The 25,520-nt window shown below is 41.5% G+C and overlaps 2 protein-coding genes across 10 annotated transcripts in view; both read left to right on the top strand.

Moving 5' to 3' along the window:
- Positions 1-25,520, top strand: part of LOC132391316 (DCN1-like protein 5) — a 53,176-nt gene that overhangs the window by 5,216 nt on the left and 22,440 nt on the right. The window contains exons 1-4 of one of the 7 annotated variants that reach the window (XM_059964330.1): positions 15,120-15,219; positions 16,646-16,699; positions 24,541-24,583; positions 24,660-24,777. In XM_059964330.1, coding sequence (XP_059820313.1) covers positions 24,707-24,777 — 71 coding nt within the window. In that variant the 5' untranslated portion in view covers positions 15,120-15,219; positions 16,646-16,699; positions 24,541-24,583; positions 24,660-24,706. The other 6 variants (XM_059964326.1, XM_059964329.1, XM_059964331.1 and 3 more) reach the window with 6 other exon arrangements.
- LOC132391314 (tigger transposable element-derived protein 6-like) lies at positions 6,475-10,474 on the top strand. Of its 3 annotated transcripts, none has more exons than XM_059964320.1 (3): positions 6,475-6,714; positions 8,227-8,278; positions 8,914-10,474. In XM_059964320.1, exon 3 carries the CDS (start codon positions 8,926-8,928, stop codon positions 10,438-10,440), a length of 1,515 nt encoding a protein of 504 aa, XP_059820303.1. In that variant the 5' UTR covers positions 6,475-6,714; positions 8,227-8,278; positions 8,914-8,925; the 3' UTR covers positions 10,441-10,474. The 3 variants fall into 3 exon arrangements, with proteins under 3 accessions (XP_059820303.1, XP_059820301.1, XP_059820302.1); XM_059964318.1 differs by lacking the exon at positions 6,475-6,714 and adding an exon at positions 6,874-7,196; XM_059964319.1 differs by lacking the exon at positions 6,475-6,714 and adding an exon at positions 7,053-7,749.

The raw sequence follows: 25,520 nt of genomic DNA on the forward strand, positions 1-25,520 counted from the left end.
GTTTGCAAATTACTTTCAAAACATAAATAAAATGTTTGCATGGTATTAATGGTAACATTTCACACATTCAAAAGAATAGAAAGCTGGAAATTTCCAGGTTGTATTACTTGAACCAAAAACAAATGTGAATCAATTGTTTCATGAACATAGTTTTGTTTGCATTATTCTTAAAGTTGAATTAATCTTCCTGTTGGATCTCCTACATTGGAAAACCTCTTTGTGGTCTGTCCCTCCCCAAGCATAAGAGAAAAAGAGTTGACATACAATATACCAAAAGTTTGTGGCAAGCTAGAGGATTTGGAAGCTATTAAAAGCCTAACAGAAAGCAATTTTTTTTAAAAAAACAAAGCAATAAGCAAGGAATGGATGAAATGTGAAAGTAAGCTAGCCAATAAAATGGGAGGATAATAAAAGATTTTTTAGATGTATAGAGTAAAAGTTATACGGGAGTGGACATCAGACTGCTGAAAAATGACGCAGGAGAGCTACTAATGGGGAACAAAGAAATAACAAACTGAATAAGTATTTCATGTCGACTCCAGCAGATGCCAAAAATGTGTGAGTGTCAGGGATCGAAGTAAGAAATCCTATTAATAAGGAGAGGGTGCTTGGGAAGCTAAAAGGTCTTAAGTCACCTGGATCAGATGGACTACACTTCAGGGTTCAGAACAGGGTAGCTGAAGAGATTGTGGAGGTATTGGTAGTGATCATTCAAAACTCACTAGATTTCTGGAGGACTGAAAATTGCAAATGTCGCTCCACTCTAAGAAGAAGAGAGGCAAAGCACAGAAATTTATAGCTCAATGGTTGGTAAGATGTTAGATTCTTTTATTAAGAATGAGGTTCCCATGTATTTTGAACACAATGAAACAGGCTGAAGTCAGCATGAGTTTCTTAAAGGGAAATCTTGCCTGACAAATTTGAAGTTCTTTGAGGAAATAATAGGCAGGATTGACAAAGCAGAGTCAGAGGATGTCTGTGTGGATTTTCAGAAGACCTTCATAAGGTATCATATTTGAGGGTGTCAAAAAATGCCCATGGTTTACTGGAAAGATGTAGCATGGTAGAAGATTACCTAAGAGCAAAAAGGGAATAAAAGGGGCCTTTTTTGGTCGGCTACTGGTGTTCCACTGCGATCACTATTGTGTCCACTAGTTTTCATGTGTACAGTAATGTGCAAAAGTCTTGGGCACATAGATATAGCTACAGTGCCTAAGACTTTTGCATAGTACTGTTTTTATCAATGTGAAGTGAAGACAGTTTGTAAATCTGGCAGGAGCAAAGGAGTGGTGTGGTACAGGTTGCAGAGAAGAAGTGAGGGTTGGAGTGGATGCAGACACACCTAGCCCAAGAACCCCAGGCAAGGGCAGTTTTGGGCTGAATATGTAAGAAAGGGTGGACTGGCATTCGAAGAGGTTCACAAGAATGAACCTGGCAATGAAAGGGTTAATCTAGGAGTGTTGGATGGCTCTGAGCCTGTATGTGCTGGAGCTCAGAAGAATGAGGGGAGATCTAATTGACACCTACTGAAAATTGAAAGGCTTGGATGGAGGGGATGTTTCTAGTAGTGGGGAAGTCTAGGACCGCAGGATACAGAGTCCTTGATATTACACACGTCTCATGTACAGCATCTTGCCAAAAGCCATCTGAAAATCCAAACAAACAACATCTAGTAACTGCTTGTTCTTCCTACGAAAAGAAGTGGATACAGCCCAGTCCATTTAGGGTAAAGACCAATCCACCATTGAGCACATCAACATGCTGCATTGTTACAGGAAAGCAGCATCTATCATCAGGGACCCTCACTGCCTGGGTTACGCTCTCTTCACACTGCTGCCATCAGGCCTCTCACCACCAGGTTCAGGAACAGTTATTACTGCTCAACCATCAGGCTCTTGAACCAAAGGGGATAACTTCACTCAACTTCATGTGCCACATCATTGAAATGTTTCCACAATCTAGGGCTCTTAATCTCATGTCCACAAAATTTATTACTTATTTATTATTTCTTTAATTTTGTATTTGCATATTTTGTTGTATTTTGCACATTGGCTGAACACACAGGTTGGTGCAGTCTTTACTGATTCTGTTATGGTTATTCTATTATAGATTTATTGAGTATGCCACAAGAAAATGAAACTCAGGGTTGTGAATGGTGACAATAAATTTACTTTGCACTTTGAATCGTCTGGTGAGAGCTCCCTTTTAAGGAATCCATGTTTCCAAATAACTTGCTCATCCTTAATTATTAACTCTAAAATCCTAACAACCACTGAAGTCAGACTAATTGGTCTATAGTTTCCTGTCTTTTATCCCCTCTCTTAAAGATTGGAGGGTCATGGCGACTGTCCAGTCCACTGTAACCATTCCTGACTCTCGTGATTCTTGATAAATCACTAATATGGGTCCAGAAGCTCTTTAGATTTACTTCACTCTAAGGTTCTGAAAGAAGGAACTAATCTAACTTGGTTATCCACCTTCAAACCTTGGAACTTCCTAAGCATCTTCTCTGTAATAATTGACTACTCCTGCCCTATCTCTCCCGACTCAAATTCCTGGCATGTCCCTGGTCTCTTCCACAGAAATGCAAAAAAATTAATAATTTTGTTTGCCACTTCTTTGTTTCCCATTGCTGCAACACTAGTGGCATTTCACAGTGGTCCAATGTCCTCGCTTGCCTCTCTCCTGCTTCTCCATTTCAATTTTTTACTAATTTCTGTGTGGGATTCTAAGGTTTATACCACTGTGGTATAGCAAGTTGCAATAGTGTAGTGTGAATACTTTTGTCCAAATGCAGTTTGAGAGGGAGAAGCTAAAATTGGATGCATTGGTATTAAGGTTGAGTACAGGTAACGGCATATACATGAGAGGGGCTGACTAATGTTGATTGGAAGAGGACCCTAGTGAGGATGATAGTACACCAGCAATGGCAGGTCTACCTTCCACTATATCTGTAAAAACTTCTGATATCCTCTTTTAAATTATCATAAAGACAGAAGTATTCACACTGCATTATTGCAACATACTATATTGTGATACAACCCTTTGCATTCTCTACAGAGAAATAAGTAAAAAAAATTGAAATGGAAGAACATGCAAGACATGAAAAATCTAAATTTACAGACAAGATGAACTGTCTTCTGCTTCAAGCAGGCTTTAATCATACCGCTGCCCAAGAAGAGTGGTTTCCTGCCTCAATAACTGTCATCCAGTTGCACTTACATCCACGGTGATGAAGTGTTTTGCGAGGCCAGTGATGAAATATATAAGCATACATCAGGATGCTCTTTGTCAATTACAGCTCGGTATTTAATACCATCATCCCTCAAAACCAATCAATAAACTACCATGACCTGGGCCTCAAATATCTCCTTGTGTATAATGGTTTCTGGATTTCCTCATTTGCAAACTCCAGTCAGTTTAGATTGGCAAAACTATCTCCTGCACAATCTCCATCAGGGCTATGTGTTTAACCCCCTCCTCTACTCATTTTACACCTACGATTGTGTGGCTAAATACAGCTCCAACACCTTATTCAAATTTGCTGAGGACACCACTGTTGTGAGCCATATCAAAGCTGGTGATGAATCAGCATACAGCAGGGAGATTGATCATTTGGCTGAGTGGTGTCATAACAACTTCTCTCACTCAATGTCAGCAAGACCATGGTAATGATTGCAGACTTCAGGAGAGGGAACCAGCAGTCCATGAGTCAGCCTTCATCTACTATCTCAGAGGACCTGTCTTGGGCTCATAAGTGTAATTGTGAAGGAAGCATAACAGCACCCCTACTTCCTTAGGAGTCTGGAGATTTGGCATGACATCAAAAACTTCAACAAACTTATAGAGATAGGAGGTACAAAGTGTATTGACTAGCTGCATTACTGCCTGGTATGGGAATACCAATGCCTTTGAATTGAAAATTGTACAAAAGGTAAAGCCAATGAGCACACTACATGAAACACTGTCCGAGGAAGGCAGCATCCGTCAAAGATCCTCGCCACCCAAGCCATGGTCTTTTCACTGCTGCCCTCAGGTAGAAGGTACAAGTGCCTCAAGACTCGTACCACCAAGCTCAGGGACAGTTACTGCCCCTCAACCATCAGGTCTTGAACAAGAGAATAATTACACTCATCTATTGAGATATTCCCACAGCAGATGATTTCACTTTAAGGACTCTTGTTATTTTGTGCTCTTGTTATTTATTCCTACTTATTTATATTTGCATTTTCACAGTTTTGTCTCTTATGTTCTACTTGATCTTTCATTGATCTTGTTTACAGTTACTATTCTATAGTTTTGCTGAGTATGCCTGTAGGAAAAAGAATCTCGAGGTTGTATGTGATAATATATACCCTGAAAATAAAACTTACTTTGAACTCCTAGAGGTTTTTTGTATGTCAGAAAAACATTTTTTACTTTACAGATAATCCTCATTGAAAATTTAAATTATTTACCCCAATATAGATTCTCTTTTATATTTAATTTCATGCAAAACTTTAAACTGTAATTCTTACTTCTTTTATTCAATAAGAATTTTAAATCCCTGTTCCTTGTCATTAAGCTCCTAAATACATACTCTTCTTTTTAAAACACTTAATATTTTTACAATCATATTTCTTGTAATACCTCCGTTTTTGTGGAAATGTTTCAATGACTCAACTTTATCCTTAGAACTAAACTTTAGCATTATCGTGTAATATATTGTAGATTCAAAATCATACAGCATGGATCTTGACCCAAAAAGTCTAAAACCCATTTTCTCTACAGTACTGAGAGGCAGCAACTCTACCAACAGCTTCAACTATGCCACATTACCTTTATTCCTAGTCTAATTTATCTTTTTCCAAAACTACTTTGAGATATATGGAGTTATGGTCACCATCCCTGTAATGTTCCCCCAAGACAATCCCTTCAACTGATCCACTACATTCCCCGAGACAGGGACCATTAATGTTCCATCCCTCATTGGTCTATCTACATGAAGCTTCAAAAAATCTCTCCTGAAATTCTCCTAAAAATTCCACTCTTTTATGCCAAGCCAATCACGGTTAGTACAAGGGGATTTTAAATTTCCCAAATAGCATAACACAATTTTTAATCACTTCTCTCTGCCAATTGCTCGCGTATCTGCAATGCGCTATCAGCTCATGTATACAACTTCATAATAGAATTCTATTAAGGTTTTTTTTGGCGAGTCGCTGGGCTGCATGGTCTAGGCCGCAGTAGCTGGGTTCTAGTGCGAAGTAGGGCACGCTCCTTAGACATTTTAAATGCCAGTCCAGAGTGGAGACGAGAGCTTATTTCGCTCGCTTTCCGCGATCTTTACTCCTCTCTCCAGCGCGCGCAGCTTTCCACTGGTCCATTGTTGCGGTCAACTTAAATGCCGGGCCAGGACGACTGACAATACAGGGTGTTAGTTGGGACCAGAGCAGATTTCGCTCGTTCTCTGCAATGGCCATCTGCATGGTGCTGAAGCTATGAAGACTGCCCCGGCTGCTGTGCTCCATGCCCGCTAATATGATGAACTGATAAGCGAGGCTTTAAACCTACTCCGGGGTTCGGATCAGAGGACTCAATTTTGATTTAGGAATGCTGTTGTTCACTTCGAGTGTTTTGTCTTTTTTTTTCTTTAATTAGGTTCTTTCGGGTTTCTTGCTTTGTGGCTACCTGTGAGCAAGCAAATCTCAAGGTTGTATGATTTATAAATTATTTTACAATAAATAAATCTTAACTTATGTACCCTGTTCCAAATCATTTTCCAATACCGTATCATTTAAACTTCACACACAAGTACATTTACACATCTCCAAGTTTCACAAGAATTACGCAGCTTAACACAAGTACTTGCAGCAAAAAGTAGGATTGCTAGGACAAATTTAAGAACAGACTTAAATTTAAGTACAACATTGTAACGTCAGCTGAGTCTCCAAACAAGCAAAACTATTCCTTCCTTGTGAGTCCACCGTTACTGATCTAAGATACATAGAGTACAAAAACAACAAAGTTACAATACAGTAAATGCTAGTGTCACAACAACCCGAGTATTGCATCAATACTGGGCTCCTCGTCTTTTAAAAAATGGTTTTAAAAGGATACAGAAGAGATTTACTAAAATTATTCTAAGACAGTGGGTGGGCGTGGATTTTTGGAAAAACTGAACCAGTTCACCTTGGAATCGAAAAGGAATCCAAGAGCTATTTATAAAACATGCAAGGTATTGACAGACCAGATGAAAGCAACGTGATCATAAGTGTCAAGAGGAAAGCTGCTGCTTTGCATACAAGAAGCGTTCGTGCAAGGAGGATTCAACCGAACTCTTCAAATCCGAGCGGGGTAAATATGTGAATGAAACGCAAAGCTACAGATAATGGGCTACAGAGTGGATTTTCGTTGCGTAAAGCAATGTTGAATCCATCCAAGTTTTTCTTGTGATTCTTTTTCATGGAGCTTTTCTGTGACTCATTTGAACATTAAACTCCTGAAAAGGACAGCAAAATATTGGAATGAAATCCCGGCATCCACTCCTTTCAGCATTAAGACATTTGAAGTGTATCTGCCTCGGCAGGAGGTAACACAACAGCCCCAGGAGAAAGGACCCAGTTGGGCCGGTGAGCACAGTGGTTGAAACTCCCTTTGACCCAGTTCAAACCTCGCCGTTTCCATTACGTTCTGCGTCTGGACGAGGAATATCTCCGCAACACCGCGTTACAGGTGTAACTAAATTCACAGCTTACAGAATTGGGAAACAGGGTTGGTCAGCGCGTGTGGAGCAAAAAAAAATCAACAGTGGGATGTACAGAATAGTATCACACTCACAGCGCTGGGCTCCAACTCCGCTCCTTTGGCGTGAGTTCAGCCCGAAACCTGCGTTTGGCGGCGGCGGCCCGGGTGGGGAGATGCCTCCCCCTGGGGCAGCGCAATTAGCAGCGGGCGCCCGCTCCCTCCCTCCCTCCTGCTGGGGGTTATTCCAGTCTGCAGGGTCAATGCAGGCTGTGTCAGGCCTGCCACTCAATGCGCTGGTCTCAGCAGCGCCCCGGTTGCAGCCCTCGCTCCCCCTACAGTGCGCACTGTCGGGCAGTGGCTGCGCCGACCTTGTCCCTCAGCCCCGGAAGTGATCGCGGTGTCGGTGAGACCGAGCTGCGGAGGCGCCGCGGGGACCGGACAAGCGCCGCGTGTTGCCGGTGGGGTGACAGGTGCAGCCGCCATCTCATCGTCCGACACACCGTTTGCCTGTCGCCCGCTATCCTTCCGCCGGCTGCTTCCCATGAATCCGGCTCTGATGTCCCCTCGGGGCTGATCGTACCCCCGAGGCGGTGGTTCTGACAGCCGTGTGTCTGGTTCGGAGCCTCGTCATGTCCTCTACTACCCGGGCCGGGCCGGCCGCCCTCACACTCGGTGGTCTGCTCGGGAGCCCATGGGGGAGGGGTGTATCCGCTGCGCGGTGCGATCACGTCGCGAAAAGGCGATTTCTTTGTCAGACTCGGCCCCAAACGCCCAGCCCCTTCTTTCCCAGTGTTAGAGAGGCCCGCTGGCTACTCGGAAGTTAGTTTCGGGAGTTGGTTACGTTGCACAGTAATTGCTGGAGCTTTAAGTCTTCAGTTAGACATCCTGGAAACGATGCAGAGCGAAATCTTATTGGAACTTTGTTTTCCGACCTGTATCTAGGTCAAGGTGGCCGCCGAATGTGAAATAATTGATTCTAAAACGGTGCCCCTTCTCATTTGGAGCGGTTGCAGCTTGTCAAAGGTCCGTTACGGCGGCAACTCCTGGTGGGATCATGTGCCTTCACCAATTACAAATTGTGCAGTTAGTCAACATCGTAGAGTTTACCATAAGATTGAACTGATTTTTGGGGATTGCTGATGAAGCTTTCAGATAATTCGTTTCTAGTCGATTTTTACCGTTTTGTTTGTCGCGTTTATATATAAAACGAAAAATATTGCTCTCAAGGTCCGTGAGTTATTATTTAAAAAGCAGTCAAATGAACCATTGTCTTTTTCGCGAACCAATTTAAGTATGCATTATGTGTTATTTTTCTTGTCTCTCTGCTTCTCCGCTCACAATTTGTTCTGCAGCACTCCGTACGAAAACGTAACTAGGCCAGAGTTTGGATAATACATTTTCTATTTTCGTTTAAGCATGCTGGTGTTGCTTTACCATTATAGGTAAGGGCTTGCACACAAATAGCCGTCTTTAACACTATCTCATTGTAATGTTTTCCAGTAAGACTGACTCATACTGGCAGACTATCCGATATCTCACCAACAATCGACTGGTAAGATTTCCAGTTATTTGGGCCATCGGTTATATGGTATCTGCTTATATGGGACAATAACAAAATCTAATCGAGAAATTAGCTGCAATTCTCTTCGTTTATTTGGGTTCTATACCAATTAATTGGGACAGGAACGGATGGCTGAACAGATTCTAACTCGCATCGCATTGGTCACGTTTAAGGGTGGCTGATCCTGAGGGAAATTGGGTTTCGTTACAGTCGCACCAACCAAGAATAGTGTAGAAGTATAGCAATATAAAACCATTAATTATTAGATAATAATAAGTTAATCATGCCAAGTGGAAATAAGTCCAGGACCAGCCTATTGGCTCAGGGTGTCTGACACTCCGAGGGAGGAGTTGTAAGGTTTCATGGCCACAGGCAGGAATGACTTCCTATGATGCTCAGTGTTGCATCTCGGTGGAATGAGTCTCTGGTTGAATATACTCCTGTGCCTAACCAGTAAATTATGGAGTGGATGGGAGACATTGTCCAAGTCTCCCAGAGCGAATAGTTTTTAAATGGCTTCAGTTGCGTGTCCTTGCATTATGTTACTTAAATGGGCCGACAGGTGCTGATTCAAAAAGCAGTCATTTTTTGATCATTTTGTTTGTTTAATGTCTAAAAAATTTCAGACCCTTGCCAAGATGCCAAGAAAGGATCTGACCCTGGCTGAAAAAATTACTGTACTGGACCAAATTAAAAGCCATCCACCTAACACCACCCATCGTCAGCTCGCAGTGATAACTGGAGTGCCAAAATCTACAGTTGCACGCTTGATACAACAGCAAGATAAACTGCGAGAAGAATGGGCATTATGCGAGGGACAGCAGGGAACATCCCAAAAACGAAAGCGTGAAGGTAAGAATCCAGATGTTGAAAAGGCCCTCAATCAGTGGTTTTCCGTTGTAACCGGACGAGGTGTGAGAGTCAGTGGACCAATGTTAAAAAGCAAGTCAGAGGAGTTGGCTAAGAAGCTGGGTCACAGAGATTTTAAAGCAACAGATGGTTGGTTGTCCCGATGGAAATGTAGGCATCACATTCAATTCAAGAAAATACACGGAGAGAAAGGTGGTTCTGATGCTGTAAGTGCAGAGGCATGGAAATCTACAAAACTACCAGACTTGCTTCAAAAATTTTGTGCCGATGATATCTACAATGCTGATGAAACTGGCCTTTTTTATCGTGCCATACTATCGGGTACAAAGAAAGCAATAGATCGCATAACTGTCTTGTGTTGTTCAAATATGTCAGGGACCGATAAAAAGAAATTGTTGGTTATTGGAAAAAGCGTGAAGCCTCGGTGCTTTAAGGGACTAAGAATGAATAGTTTACCAATCGAATACTATGCTAATAAGAATGCCTGGATGACTTCTGACATTTTTAAGAATTGGCTGATGAGTTGGGATATGGAGCTACAGCGGAAATCAAGAAAAGTTCTTCTCCTTGTTGATAATTGTGCAGCGTACCCCAACGTAGAATGTTTGAGAAACATTCAGCTGGAATTTCTGCCTGCCAGTAGAACATACTTGGTACAGCCAATGGACATGGGGATCATAAAAAAATTAAAGACACTGTATCGCAGAAAGTTGGTGAACCACGTTCTCGAAGCAATTGAAGAAAATCTACTGACATCCTCTGCAACAGCCAAGGAAGTCTGTGCAAGGGTTAATCTTTTACAGGCAATAGAGTTTGTCACTGATAGTTGGCGAGAAATAAGCAGTAAGACCATTCAGAACTGTTTTGCTCTTTGTGGTTTCAAGCATTCAGGCTTTGAGATGACAGAAACGGCTGGAAGTGAAAATGAAACGATTTCAGCACTTCAGGTTGGGAACTACGATGGATTTGAAGTTATTGACAATCATCTTGAATATTACAATGAAAATGAAGATTTGGAGGATGCAATCGTTGAAAGTATTGTATCAATAAACCAAGGTGGGAAATATGAAAATGAAGACAGTGATCAAGATGACGCATCGGAACCTGAGCTAGTGACTACACAGGATGCCAGGAAGTTCATTGTCGGATTACAACGCTATTTCATGCAGGAAGGCAATGAAGGCAGTCCACTATCTGCACTAAGTGTTTGTGCTGATTTTGTTCATTTACAGTCAATCAGAAGAAAACGGTTGCGTGCACTGGACGAATTCCTCCGTCGATAACTCTTAGGAACTAATACAGTTTTATTGTACTGGAGTTGTATTGCTAGTGTTCTAATTTGTTCTGTATTTCATTTAAATATATATGTTATTCAGTTAAACAGTCATTTGCCTTTTTTTATACCTTTTTAACTATTTCCATGAAACCAGCTTAATTTGTCTAAATGTACTGGCATCAATGTGCCCCAATTAAACAGAATCCACTCTATTGCTATTTTAATAGTTTGCCCCCTGACTTAATTAGGTCAATGATTGTTTATGGTTGAACAGATTATAACAGAATATCCATTTAATAAATTTTATAATTAGGAATGTTTCATTTTCTAGTGGTCTGCACAATTTTTGAATGGGTGAGGGTTATTTCCTGAACACTGCTAAAAAAAAGGAAGCTTAGCTCCAAAAACTGATGTCATAAATCTGCACCTATACTACGTTAAACTTTTCAAATTTACTGCCATAAGGCACAGGGCATAAATGCTATGAACATTAGCTTTTTTTTAATGTAGCAACAGCACCGTACATTACAAGTAATAGTGATATTGTAAAGGAAGGGTCCAGGTAATTCTGAGGTTTGTAATGAACCAGTTAACATTGGCAAATATATTACTTATGATCTATTATTGTACTATGCTGAAGCAGATTGAGTTCCCAGTTCTGCCTGCACATCCATTGGGTATACAGTGAATTTCAATTAATCAGGTCATTGTTTAATCTGGCCAGCCATTTATTTGAGACAGCTCTTAAAGAACATTAACTCATCAAGAAAATAGCCAGGATTCCCTTTGTTTATTTGAGATAATATGCCTCTTAATTAACTGTTGCTGAACAGTTTCCAACTAGCATCACTCACGTGCACTTGTGTGGCCGTTAGACACTACACTGTTCAGAGAGCAAACAATTTTTAAATAGCTTCAGTTGCATGTATTTATGTTCAAAAAGCAATGATTTTTTGTCACTGGTAGTTGAAAGCAAATAAGCAATAAGTCAATTCAGATCTGTTACATTCACTGCAAATATTCAGGCTTAGAGATACCTAAAGCAGCCATGAGTGAAACTGAAACAATTTCACTACTTCAACAAGTTAGAAACTATGAAAAATTTTGACGGTATCGACAATCATCTTGAATGCTTCAATTAAAATGAAGATTTGGAAGATGCAATCATCAAAAGCACTGTTTGAAAGCAGTCCACTATCTGCACTATGTGTCTGCATTCATTTTGTTCATTTATAGTCAATCAAAGGACATCAGTGAACATTGAATGAACTCGTCCATTGATAGCTATTAGCAATTAATACAGTTTTATAGTTTTGTAATAGTCTTGTTATTGTTCTGATTTATTCTGTATTTCATTTAAATGCATAACTTGTTGCTTTTTAAACTATTTCCTTAAAACTTTGGCTAATTGCAGCAGCCGCTTAATTGGATCAAAACGAACTTGTCCTGCTGTGTCCCAAATAAGCAGAGTGCACTGTATATAGATGCTGTTTGAAAAAAAATTCATTTGCGGTTCTCGTTTGTTTGTTTCACCACTGCTTACAGCAACTTCTGCCCTGAAGTGAAATTCATCACTGAGTTGGAGAATTCCTTTCGAAACATAAATAAAATGTTTGTATTGTATTAATGATCACATTTCATGTGTTAAATAGAATAGAAATTGACACAAGGATAGATTACTTCCAGACTATATTGTTTTAATGAAAAAAACAAATATGAATCACTTCATGAACATGATTTTGTTTATATATATACTATAGCAATATATTAATTCTATATTTGGATTCACATTCAAAGTAAATTTATTATGAAAGTACATATGTCACTATAAATCTGTTTTATTGCGGGCATAGTAAATCCAAGAACCATAATAATATCAACGAACAGCGTCCAACAGGGTGGACAAACAACCAACATGCAAAGACAACAACTTGCAAATACAAAAGGAAAACTACTACTACTAATAATAAGTAAATAAACAACAAATATTGAGAGCATGAGATGAAGAGATTGAACTCTGAGCTGTAATAGTCTCGTCCTAACTGCTGTGCTATCGTGGTGCCCCATTTCTGAACTCTAGAGAGCAGGCTGCATGCTTCTTTTCTTCATAGCCCTTCCTGAAGTCCACAATCAGCTCTTTCATCTTACTGACAACGAGCGCAAGGTTGTTGCTGCAACACCACTCCACTAGTTGGTATATCTCATCCCTGCTTCAGTAAAAGAGACAACAGACATGATGGGGCAAGACAATTTTTTCTGACTGGGAAATCAATCTCAAGCCATTATCAATGTATAAAGATCACCAAAAACGTGAAGAGAAATAAGATCATAATACAGAGGAGAATTAAGCCATTTTGCACAACAAGCCTGCTCCACCATTCAATCATGACTGATTTTATTTCCTTTCAACGCCATTCCCCTGTCTTCTCCCTTTATGCTTTGCCATCCTTGTTAATCAGGAACATATCATATAATCAATGACTTGGTCTCCGCAGCCATCTATAGCAATGAATTCTGTAGATTCACCACCCTCTGGCTAATGAGATTCCATCTCATCTCTGTTCTAAAGAGATGTCCTGTTATGCAGCGGCTGTCACACCTATCCAAGACTCTCCCCCTACTGGAAACATCCTCTCCACATCTACTCTATCCAGACCTTTCAATATTTGGTAGCTTTCAATGAGACTGTCCTTGTCCTTATAAACACAAATCCATCAAATGCTCCTCATATGTGAATCTTTTCAGCCTCAAGATCATTCTCATAAACCTCCTCTGGACCTTCTCCAATTCCAGCGCATCCTTTCGTGAATTAAGGGGTCCAAAAACTGCTTAAAAACACATGTACCCTTATGAAGATTTATCATTACATCCATGCTTCTATATTCTAGTCATTTCAAAAAGAATGCTAACATTGCATTTGCTTTGCTTACTACCAACTCAGCCTTCAAGTTAACCTTTAGGGAGTCCTGCACAAGGAGAAGTCCCTTTGTACCTCCACAGCTCTCAATACACACTTCCCTAGGAGAAAGGATCTCATCGTACCAGTGGGCAGTGAGTAAAACTTCCTTTGGCTCAGTTCAAGTTTTAATTGTCTCTCACCATATACATAGAAAACCTACAGCACAATACAGGCTCTTTGGCCCACAAAGTTGTGCTGAACATGTTCCTACCTCAGAAATTACTAGGCTTACCTATAACCCTCTATTTTTCTAAGCTCCATATACATCTCCAAAAGTCTCTTAAAAACTCTGTCATATCCGCCTCCACCACCGTTGCCGGCAGCCCATTCCACGCACTCACCGCTGAGTAAAAAACTTACGCCTGACATCTCCTCTGTACCTACTCCCCAGCACCTTAAACCTGTGTCCTCTTGTGTCAGCCATATCAACCCCGGGAAAAAATTCTGACTATCCACACGATCAATGCCTCTCATCATCTTATACACCTCTATCAGGTCATCTCCAAGGAGAAAAAGCCGAGTTCACTCAACCTATTCTCATGAGGCACGCTCTCCAGTCCAGGCAACATAGAGATACATGAAATAGCATTGCTCCTGGGCCAAGTGCAAAACACAGTACATAACTCACATACAATACACATAGTAATAATAGCACATACAATCACAAAAATATTAGCATGTCCCTGAGTGCATTGGCCTTAAGATTATTGATGCGTGATGCTGTCCTGAAGCGATATTTCAGGTACGCATCATCTCTTTATCTGGCGCCGTAAATCCAGCTTGCCTTCCAGGGAGTGAAGGCTGCAGAGTAATAACCCAGCACAGATTACAGCGTGCCACCATACCTCTATTCTTTCCCACAGTGCCTCTATCCTTGGATATTTGTAACAGGCATGATGAAGTCCTGTTCGCACAGGAACCAAAGTCATGCATGCAGCTTTCCTACAGTCGGTCTCCCCAATAAACCCGATTTACAGTGTTTTAGATTACCACTGTGCAAAAAGACCTTGCGACCACAAGAAAAATATTTAAGACACACGTCTAACACCCACAAAATACTGGGGGAACTCAGCGAGCCTGACAGCATCCATGGAGAAGGTTTCGGGCCGAGACCAACAGTCCTGAAGTCGACTGTTACCTCATTTTAACAGGTGCTGAGCTCCTCCAGCGTGTTGTGCGTGTTGCATCTGCAGATTTCCTCTTGTTCGTGATAAGACGTTGTGTGGGACCCGGAGAGGCAGCTGCGACCAAGCGCGCTACCATCTTACCGGACTGGCCTCGCCATTTTCAACATGCTCCGCGTCTCCACGGGGCAAATCTCTGCACTACCGCGTTATGGGCGGTAACTACATCCACAGCTCGCCGAACTGGGGGGACAGGAGCCGGCGGGCCGGGCGATCAACACCGGCCGCCCGGTTGGCAACAAAAAGCGTCCACGGTTACCCCACACGGCAACGGCGCGGCAGAGCGGAAGTGACGCGTGGAGGACGTCATTGCGCCGCGGCTTAAAGCGGTAAATACCAACTCCTCCCTGGACGATATTAGAGAAAGCTGCCCCAAGCGCGGAGCGGGCGCTGCCCCCTTTAAGGAATTCGCCGGGTTGTTGGGTCGTTGCACCGCCTTCTGGAGGGACCGCGGCTGCGACTCGCCGCCGTGGTGAATGGTAACCGGCGGGACGGGAGAGCTGAAGCTGTAAATATAACTGGCTGTCGGTCAGCGCGTGTGGTGTGAAGACCGACGGTCGGGGGGTCACTCTGGCATCGCGGGGCTCCAGCTCCGCTCCTGTGGCGAAACCTGCGTTTGGCGGCGGCGGCGGCGGCGGCCCGGGTGGGGAGATGCCTCCCCCTGGGGCAGCGCAATTAGCAGCGGGCGCCCGCTCCCTCCCTCCCTCCTACTGGGGGTTATTCCAGTCTGCAGGGTCAATGCAGGCTGTGTCAGGCCTGCCACTCAATGCGCTGGTCTCAGCAGCGCCCCGGTTGCAGCCCTCGCTCCCCCTACAGTGCGCACTGTCGGGCAGTGGCTGCGCCGACCTTGTCCCTCAGCCCCGGAAGTGATCGCGGTGTCGGTGAGACCGAGCTGCGGAGGCGCCGCGGGGACCGGACAAGCGCCGCGTGTTGCCGGTGGGGTGACAGGTGCAGCCGCGCTCCGATCCCTCCGACCCGCCCGCATTCCAGCCTCGGCTCCCTTCCATGCGTGCGACGGGCAGAGGGGGAGGGCGGGCGTCGGCTCCGGCTCGGCTCGGCCCGGCCCGGATGTCCCCTCGGGGCTGATCCTTCCCCCTGAGGCGGCGGGTTCGGAGCCTCTCTTTACCCGGGCCGGGCCAGCCCGCCCTCGTACTCGGTGGCCGGCTTGTCTCCTGCTGAGTGCTGGTTAGGGGGGAAGGGGCGGCGAGAGGGAGGGGTGTATCCACTGCGCGAAAGGGCCATTTCTTTGTCAGGAGGTTCGGGACAGACCCCCCGAAACCGACCCAGTTTCCTGCCCAGTATTAGAGCCGCCCGGTGGCCTTTCGGAAGTTAGTGTCGAGAGGTAGCTGCTGTATGTTGCACAGCTCAGTAATCGTTAAGTCTTTCAATTAGTCATCCTGGAAACCACGCAGAGCGAAATTTTATTGTAACTTTGTTTTTTGACCTGAATCTATGTCGTGTACTCAGTCAAGGAGGCCCCGCCGAACGCAATTAGCATTTCTTCTAAGCGGCTTCCATTCTTAATTGCACAATAATTGTGAGGCATTGGAGCGGATGCAGCCTGTCAAAGCTCCGTTCAGGCGGCAGCTCCTTCTGGTGGGATCGAGGGCCTTTACCAATACAATTGCGCAGTTAGTCACCATCTTTGAAGATACGTCAAGAGTTAATCATAAGATTTAATATTATTTTGGGGTCTGCTTGTTAAGCTTTTAGAGAATTCATTTCTAGTCGAATTCTACCCTTTTTATTTGTCGCCTAGGCCAATTGGGAAACACTGGCCTAAAGGTCAGTGAAAGAGTGGTAATTTCAAAAGCAGTTAAATTAACCATCGCATTTTTCGTGAACCTGTTTAAGATGCCATAAGCTTTGTCTGATATTTTTGTTAAGTCCACACTGCTTCTGCGTTCATGATTTGTTCTGCAGCGTTCAGAACGAAAGTGTAACATTCCAGAGGTTTTTTTTAACGTACTCTTTATTTCAGTTAAACGTGCAGGTGGTGCTTTATCCTTGTAGTTAGGGATTTGTACTCAAATAACCGTGTTTAACGCTCTTGTTGTAATGTTTTCTAGTGAGACTGACTCATACTGGCAGACTATCCGATATCTCGAACATTCAATCGACTGGTAAGTGTTGGAATATTGCCATCTTTAATCTTTTGCCTTCTGACTTAATTAGGTCAATGGTTGTTTATGGTTGAAAATATTATAACAGTATACATCTAATACATTTTGTAACGAGAAACCTTTCATTTTTTTAGCGGCCTGCACAATCTTTGGTAAGGTTTATTTTCTGAATGCTACTAATACAATGAAACTAGAAGCTTCGCTACAGTGAGATGTAGGAATCAAACATCTGTTGTCATAAATCTATTCCTGTATTGCATTATTTTTTTCCAGGTTTGTCAATTTCAAATTATACCTACACAAAATATAAACGCTTTGAAAATTAGCTTTTTGTAGCGGCAGCACACTACATTGTAATTAATATTTATATAGTAGTGGAAGAGCACAATTTTGTAGTGAACCAGTTAATCTTGGCAAATACGTATTTTGCAATCTATCATTTTACTGTGCTGCAGGCAATAGAGTTCCCAGTTCTGCCTACACATCCATTGGGATAAATGTTGGTTGAAAAAAAAAGGTTCATTTGAGGTTTCCAGTTATTGAAGACTCATGATGGGATTTCACCAAGCAAATCCGATCCTTCATCTTCAGGGAAAATGGAATGGCCATCGTGTCTGGGCAAAAATTAATTTCAAATGTGTGGTAACTATGGTAATGAAATTAGCCATGTAGCTTTCATATTGTTCTAAAGCTATTTTGCTGAAATACTGTATTATACACGGAATATGACGGCACCTGCTTGGGCAGGTCACAAAAAGTTAGTCAAATCAGTAGCTTTAAGACTCTTATCAAAATGATCAGAGAGGGGGTAAGGTTTGGAAAGGGAACCTAAGCAGTGGCCTATGAATTAGTGATAAAAATCAGTGTGTGCATACATGAGGCCAGAATTGCAAGAGTGGAACTGTCCCAGAGTTTGAAAGCTGTAGGAGACTATGGAGATTGCACGTGGAGGGGTCTTCAAATGGATTGAAAACATGAATGGGAATATTAAAGTCAAGTAATTGCTGAACTGGAGGTCCAAATAGGTCATTGAATATTAAGGTAATAGTCCAATGGGGAGGATGAAATTGGGATACAAACAAGTAGGTTGTATTATGCTTGCTTACAGGAAGTTGTGTGCAGATATTGGCATTGCAGGAGTTGCCAGTCAGTGTTAAACTCAATTGAACTTACTATGTTGAAGGGCACCTTCACTCCAGGGAAAAGAGTCCCAGCCAGTCTAGTCTCTTGTAACTTAAGCACTCAATCCTGATAACTTTGATATTTCTTCCCCCCCCCCCCCCTTTTTTAGTTTAAGCATGTCTGCCTATAGTATAGGGACTAGAACTCTGCACAATGTCCTGTCTCTACAAAGTCCCAACTCTTATACTTAATGTTCTGTCCAGTGAAGGTAAGCATGCCATTCACTGCCTTCACCATTTTGTCAACTTATATTTGATGAGATGATGCAGGTGGTCAATCACCATCAAGTATGGAGGGGCCCCTGCCCAGGATCAGAAAAAACTGTAGAGGGTTGTTGACTCAACCAGCTCAATCATAGGCACTAGTCTCCACAGCATTGAGGACACCTTTGAAAGGTGATGCCTTAAGAAGGACGGCGGACATCATTGAGGACCTCCATCACCCAGGACATAGCCTCTCATGCTACCATAGGGGAGGAGGTCCAGGAGACTAAAGAGACACAGTTGGCATTTTAGGACAACCTTATCCCCTTCATCATCAGATTTCTGTATGGATAAGTTAGGAGTAACACGAGAGGGAACTACTTTACTCAGAGAGTGGTAGCTGTGTGGAACAAGCTTCCAGTAGAAGTGGTAGAGACAGGTTTGATTTTGTCATTTTAAAAAAAAATAAAAAATTGGATAGGTATATGGACAGGAAAGGAATGGAGGGTTATGGGCTGAGTGCAGGTCGGTGGGACTAGGTGAGAGTAAGCGTTCGGCATGGACTAGAAGGGCCGAGATGGCCTGTTTCCATGCTGTAATTGTTATATGGTTATATCCAGAAGAGGGTGTAATAATTGAATCAAGATAATAAAGGCTGAGATGAGGGCACCTGCATCAGATTAGCTGTGGATAGATTTGAGAAACAAGAAGTCAAGGAGGTAAAACTACCTTGCCTTTGTAATGGTGAGTTGGCAATTACGACTAGAACATTTTTTTATAATTTAGAAATATAAGGGAAGCTGCTTCTTTAGCTGATTGTCACAGTCCAGTTAATTACAGGGGATAAATAAGATTCATACCATGTTTGCAGCAGGTAGTTGCTAGCTCCAACAGAAAAGCCAATGACCTGACCTACCACCACTAACAAGATCTTTAGTTATAAGTAACTAGCACAATGTCCAGATGACATAGGGTAATTTAGCTGACATCTCAAAATATCTCCATCATGTAAACTAAGTCCTCATTGTATTGTCATTTGTATATATTTGCCGTTGCACTTAAAGCACAAGATCAGAGACTATTTCACTTACTTTGTGTCTTTGTCTCTCTTCCCTCTCTCCACTCCTAATGTACTACAGCCCAATGTAATGGAAGATGCTCTGCAATGTCTCAGAAATAGATAGCTAATTGCTTCAAGGTCTTAAAGATACAATTGCCTTCAAGTTATTAATCCTTTTGATTTACATACATATGTTTTATTGTTAAGTCACAGCTCCCACCCCCTCTTAATTGCATACTTAAGACAACATCCCAAGTTCAGTGCTCAAATAAAACCTGCCATTGTCTCCTTTGGACACAAGGACAATCCCAATAGCAACGAGAGAGCAGGGTAAAATAAAATATGATGACATTACAGCTATTTACACACATCAAGAATTGAGTTTGAATGCAAAAGTCTGTGGAGTCCATATCTTTACCAAACTCTCTCCCATAGCTGGCACAACTGAGCTTCGTTGGAGTACAGACATGGTTCATCTCAGAAAGAGCATACGTGGAGGCTTGTGGTCTACTCCGTGCAATTCGTGCTGCAACTTGCAGGTTATCATACCATTGTATGCACTTTCCTAGAAGAGCTACCACCCCTGGGATTCCAGTATTATGGATTTCAAAGGGTAGCCTAATTTGCTTTGAGAATAAAATTGAAAAGATTTCATCCTTTTTTGTGTTGTTTTGCATAAAAATGCTCATGAATGGACCATTGCAATGTGAATAAATCCAGATGTATAAATGCAGAGCAAGACTTAACACATGATTTCTAGCCTGCATTATCAGGTTCCTTTCTGTGCAGCTCTTTGAGGTGCAGAGTTTTCCTCTCAGTTAGCAGGTGGATTCATTATGAAATTTACCATTAAAAGGCAGTGTGTTTTAACTACTAAGTACCGAGTGAGGCATAAAGACTGTAAAGCCTGAAGCAACTTGAAACCTATCAATAGTTTGAAAAGAGTTTGCTACACTCAGAAAGCTAAAGATGTTTTGACTAAGTAAAGAGGATAATACAGTCTGGCTGTTTCAAAATGGAGGCATCCATGTGCATGTGCAACTAGAGACTAGTGAAGCAAACTACCAAAAGCTCGGGGCTAGAAAATAAAAATTGGCCTTTGAAGGGAACCTTTAGTGACATTTAAGAAAAGTATCTGAATCTGAACTTATACAGTGATGTGCATTGAACACTACTGTTGTAAAATGGAAAATATTAGATCTCAATTGGAATACAAAAATTTAATTAATGCTTGTTAAGTAGTAGCTGTTGCAGAGGAAATGGTGAGATCTAGGCAGGAGCAGAAGGGTAAAATCCACCAGCAGCATTCCAGCAGGGTATTTGCGAGATGGAAGCAGAAAATTGGCATACATTGCTTTTGCGTCTGTCTATTTGAGATGCACCCTACACTGGCCTAGAAGAACAACTTTGTGCTACTGGGTCTCTAGATTATTTTTGAACTTTATTACTCAGAGGTGGAAGCTGTCCATCTTGATTTGGCTGAATGTTGCCAATGTTACATTGCAACAATATGGAACAAGTTCGCACATTCCACAGGGTAATGAAAAGCTGATTTTCTTGTAACCATGGACCTTGTATGTAATGATATTAAGAAGTGAATAAGATCTATTTCTAAAATCTGACTATTAACCTCAGAAGGCAACACTTCATGGCATTCAAAAAGGAGACTTTTTTTCCAAAGAGTTGGATTTCAGTGGCAAACATTTTCCCCTTTCGAAGTCAAGGTTGAAGATTTCTTCCCTGTCCATGTTCAAAAAGCATTAGCAGATTTAGCGTTGTCTGCAAATCCTTCAAGCTTATGTATGCCCATTTTGTAGGATACAGTTGATTCAAAGATTCTCAACCGATGAAGTCAATGCAGTGTTTTAGCAGAGCTCTTTTAAATTTCTGTTGGTGGCTACCAGCAGGTGAGTCCCAGGTACTAGGTAAATTGGAGATTCAACTCAAATGTTCATAGTCACTGTTCCCTAGTCTCCACGGTGTAGGATTTAAAATCTGGGAATTCCCAACCTTGCCTTCACAACTTCTGATATGTTTTCAAAGCATCCCTACCATATGACATCAAGACAGGAAAATTCAAGATTGCATATTGTCATTCTAAAGTAAGAGTATAAAGGAGAACCAAATGTTTGTTACTCTGGATCAGATGCAGATTAAAAAAACACAAGCATAAAGAATATGATTAAAAACACTAAGTATAAAAGCAATCCTAGAAACACAACTGTTAGGTACATTGTATATACATAAAGTGATGGTAGCTCTGTATCTGGGGTGGCAGGTTGGATGAAGGTGTTGATCAGCCTGACTGCTTGGAGGACGTAAATATTTTCGACGCTAGTGGTCTTGGTTTGGATGCCGCATAGTCTCTTCCCTAATGAGTTGGGCAGCCTTAACTATCTGTTGTAGAGCCCTCCTGTCTGCTGTAGTATAGTGATACAGCATGTTCGGATGCTTTCAACTGCACATCTGTAGGAGATCCTGAGAATTGATGTGCAGTGACCGGCTCTCTTCAGGCTCCTTAGAAAGGAGGAGTTGGCGAGCTTTATTGACAGTGGAGAATGCGTTCTTGGACCATGAGGGGATGTGCAAGATATGCACTTCCAGTTGTTTGAAACTGCTCAGTTTCCCCAGCTGTGCCACCAATAAGAAGAGGGATGTGAGTGGTGCAGGTTTTCCTGAAGTCAATAACCATCTCCCTTATCTTAATGACATCGAGGAAGAGGTCATTTGCCAGGCATCAGACCTCTAGTCTTCCACGTCCCCTCTGTTGGTCATCATATTGTTGTTGATGAAAAGCCCCACCACTATTGTGATATCTGCAAACTTGACAATGTGATTCCTCAGGCATTTGGCCATGTAGTCATGTGTGAGTAGAGTGTCCAGTGGGATCAGCACACGGCCTGGGGGTGGGGGACACCTAATTTGAGGACATGAGGGAGGGTGAGCTGTTGTGCATCCTGTCTGATTAAGAAATCCAGCACCCAGATGCACAATGGTGTATTTAGACCAATGTAAAGGAGTTTGTTCACCAAGGGTCTGTGGGACAATAAATACAGATAGTCCCCGAGTTACAAACGTCCAACTTACGAACAACTCGTACTTACGAACCAAGGAAGGGGCCGCCATTTTAAGTCATTGCCGTTGACACTGTGTTGAGTGTATAACTTTGTATTTGGCTTAAATTTTTCTTAGCAAGATTCACCCTGACCCGCACCCCCTTTTCCGGTCAGCTGGTGGCGCAGTGAGATCAGTGCTGGGCTCAAGAATGGAGGTTCCCGAGTTTGATCCAGTGACAGTGAACGCAATGGGTTGATGTCGAGCTCGCAACTCAACCTCGTAAAAAAAAAACACTGCCGCCTCCAGTTTAAATTCTCATGCGGAATATTGTGGAGGATCAAATACCCAAACCCAGCACAGCCCCCACTTGTCCCATTTAGCCTGTCGCAATGTGGTGGACTTTAGGACCTGGGAATTAAGTTCAGTGGTCCTTAGGACCCAGCAGAGTTCGGGACCCACTGCCCGCAGTGTTCCCGTTCCATTGACGGGAAGCGATCATGTTTGAAAATAAAGTGGAAATAATAAAGTGTTTGGAAAGAGGTGAAACGCCATCAGTCATTTGAAAAGCGTTAGGCTACAGTCAGTCAACGATCGGAACAATTTTAAAGGATAAAATAAGAATAATGGAGCATCAGAATCAGACTTTAATCGCCAAGTACCTGTACACATACAAGGAATTTACTTCCGGCAGATGTTGTCTCTCTGCTCATAACAATAATAATGATAAATATAAATGAAAATGTGAAAGGCCCTGCCCTGATGAAAGCTACAATTATACTAAGCAACGCAGTGGTTTAATTATTGGAATACATGTGTTTCTTAGTCTTTATATGCATAAAAAGGTAAAATATATACTAAGACAAACGTTTGACTAACTGACGCTAATAATATCAGATGTACTTGTTCTGACTTAACGTACAAATCCGACTTAAAGGCGGACTGAGGAACGGAACTCATTCGTAACCTGGGGACTGCCTGTAGTGTTGAATGCTGAAATGAAATCCAGAAACAGCATTCTGGCATTGATAGAAATTGGCATTCTATGGATGTTGTATAGGATGGATGCTTTACCTTTGGGTACAAGATGTCCTTTTGGCATTCTAGATTTCATCCATGCATCTGCACCCCTGTAGATGCAACATCAAGACTACTTTGCCAAGGTTTACAAAGGAGAAGTTTTAACTAATTTGATCTTGCTTGCTGTTGGGTGGAACAAAGATTAAAAGGCTACTCAGGATTGCAGTTTTGTTGATCATTCTATTGATTGAATGCGATCAGTTTATAAAATTATACTTCAGACTAATCTGAATTGTTTGTGCAACATTCTCCATCATTTCTTCCAAATGGAAGAATGTTGTTGAACAATTCCAAAATGTTACTTTGACAAATGTTTCTGAGGAAGGCTGTTTTCAAATTTATTAATTGTTTTGTGAATTAAACTTTAAAATTAGTCATTATATTTGTTTGGAGCAAAGTTAGTTGCCTAAAAGCTGATACATATGGTTTTTGTAACAACTTGGTCATCAGAACAAAGCATCTTATTCAAGGCACTTTGAAGATGTGTGGTGAACATATCACATTTTTTTTAATCAATAATTTAGCTAATACAATGTTTAGCTGCCTTCAAACTTGGTGAGAGTTTGAATTTCAGTGGCCTTCAGTAAACTGAAAGCTGAACTCAAAGGGAAGTGTGAAATATTCTGCAGTGCAAAGGGGTAAAGGAGCCATGAAAAGCAATTGATCTCCATACAAAGACCAAGCTGTTCCTTCCGCTAATGTAACCTCGCATTCCAATATCTTCAACTTGGCTAATTAAATGTGACGGTATCATCAAGCTGACCTGAAAAATTGTGCAATGTTTGGAAATTAAATAGGCCATATTTCAAAGGGTTTCATTTCCAATGCCACATTTAGTGCATGGAGAATTACTTTGGTTTTTAAAAACAATAATTTGACTAAGTTTCAAGATACTGTATCTGAGTGTCATTCGGAAGGCAAGTTTTCTAGTTTCTAATTTATGACAACAAATAGATTTTACTCTGCTGCATTTTTTTTTTGGGCAGTCCATATTTTATTTTAAATATCTTTTGTTCTGTAAAGCAAAATCTTTTCAACACAATAATGAACATTGTCCAACCAGCAGGAATATTCATGGTGATTCTGGTAATTAATTGAGTGATTGAATTGTTTATGCAGTGGATGTATGTATTTATGTGCTCAATGTTCAAAAGTTGTATACATAATTCATCTTAAAATTCTTGTTCCTTGAGTCCATATTGGGAATTTATGGAAGAATTTACCGTCATCTAGCTTATTTTTATGCTTTTTTTTTTAAACAGAATTTGAAAGAGGATCCGAATGGCCAAGGTGATCAAGATATAGGTAAGCACATTAAGAATGGCTTATTGAATGAGGGGCTATCAAAAGATGGAACTGACCAATCTGTAAACTGTTGTAGGTAGCTCCTTTCAGTGCACCTGTTCTGTCTTTTGGTGTGCTCACAAAATGCCTGTTAAGAAGAAGAGAAAATCTTCAGGATCAGAAGACGCCAGCATGAAAAAGTGTAGGATAAACAGGTGAGTACCAATTTAGGTTTAACTTTTTCCTTTCACTCTCTCCCTCCAAGCCCTGTATCACATCGATGTGGATATAAACACAAACATTTACCAACGATTTTCTGATTCAAATTCACTCAAGTTTAGGTATTACAAATTGACTGCAGGATTATTTTAAACTGCATCTTAGAAATTAAAGCTCTCCATTTGTGTACAAAACAAAAGCTGGTTCCTGACTTTAATATAAAATCTCCTCTTGTGATTAATTTGATGTATTAACAGTTGTTTTCTCAGTCAATTTAACTTTTTTAAACAAATACTGTTTATTAATGTTATTAATTTAAGCAACTCTAACATGAGTGACGGGCATACATGGACCAGAGTTTCTTTTGGTTGGGGAAATGTATTTTCATTCTCTCGTCAGTAACTGAAACTGAAGAGGCATATTTGGCTTAACGTACATTTAACATGTAAGGATATGTCCAGATATCAAAGCAAATTCACTCATTGCCACTGCTTAATTCTTCTAAATTTTTATTCTGATATTGGGATATTTTAACTGAGGCTTTTGGGGAAAACAAATTGTTTAATTTTGTCAAACTTAATTGTCAAATTTATTTTAAAAAATAAATAAAATGAATCTTCATCTTCAGAGCAGGAAAACAGGCTCTTCAAGCCAACTGGTCCATGTCAACCAGTCTTCCTGTTACATTCAGATGAGAATAGAAGTGGAAGCCTGCTGTTGAGCAAAGGTGGCAGACTGG

This window comes from Hypanus sabinus, chromosome 3 (genome assembly GCF_030144855.1).
Source record: "Hypanus sabinus isolate sHypSab1 chromosome 3, sHypSab1.hap1, whole genome shotgun sequence".
NCBI classification, from domain to species: Eukaryota; Metazoa; Chordata; class Chondrichthyes; order Myliobatiformes; family Dasyatidae; genus Hypanus; species Hypanus sabinus.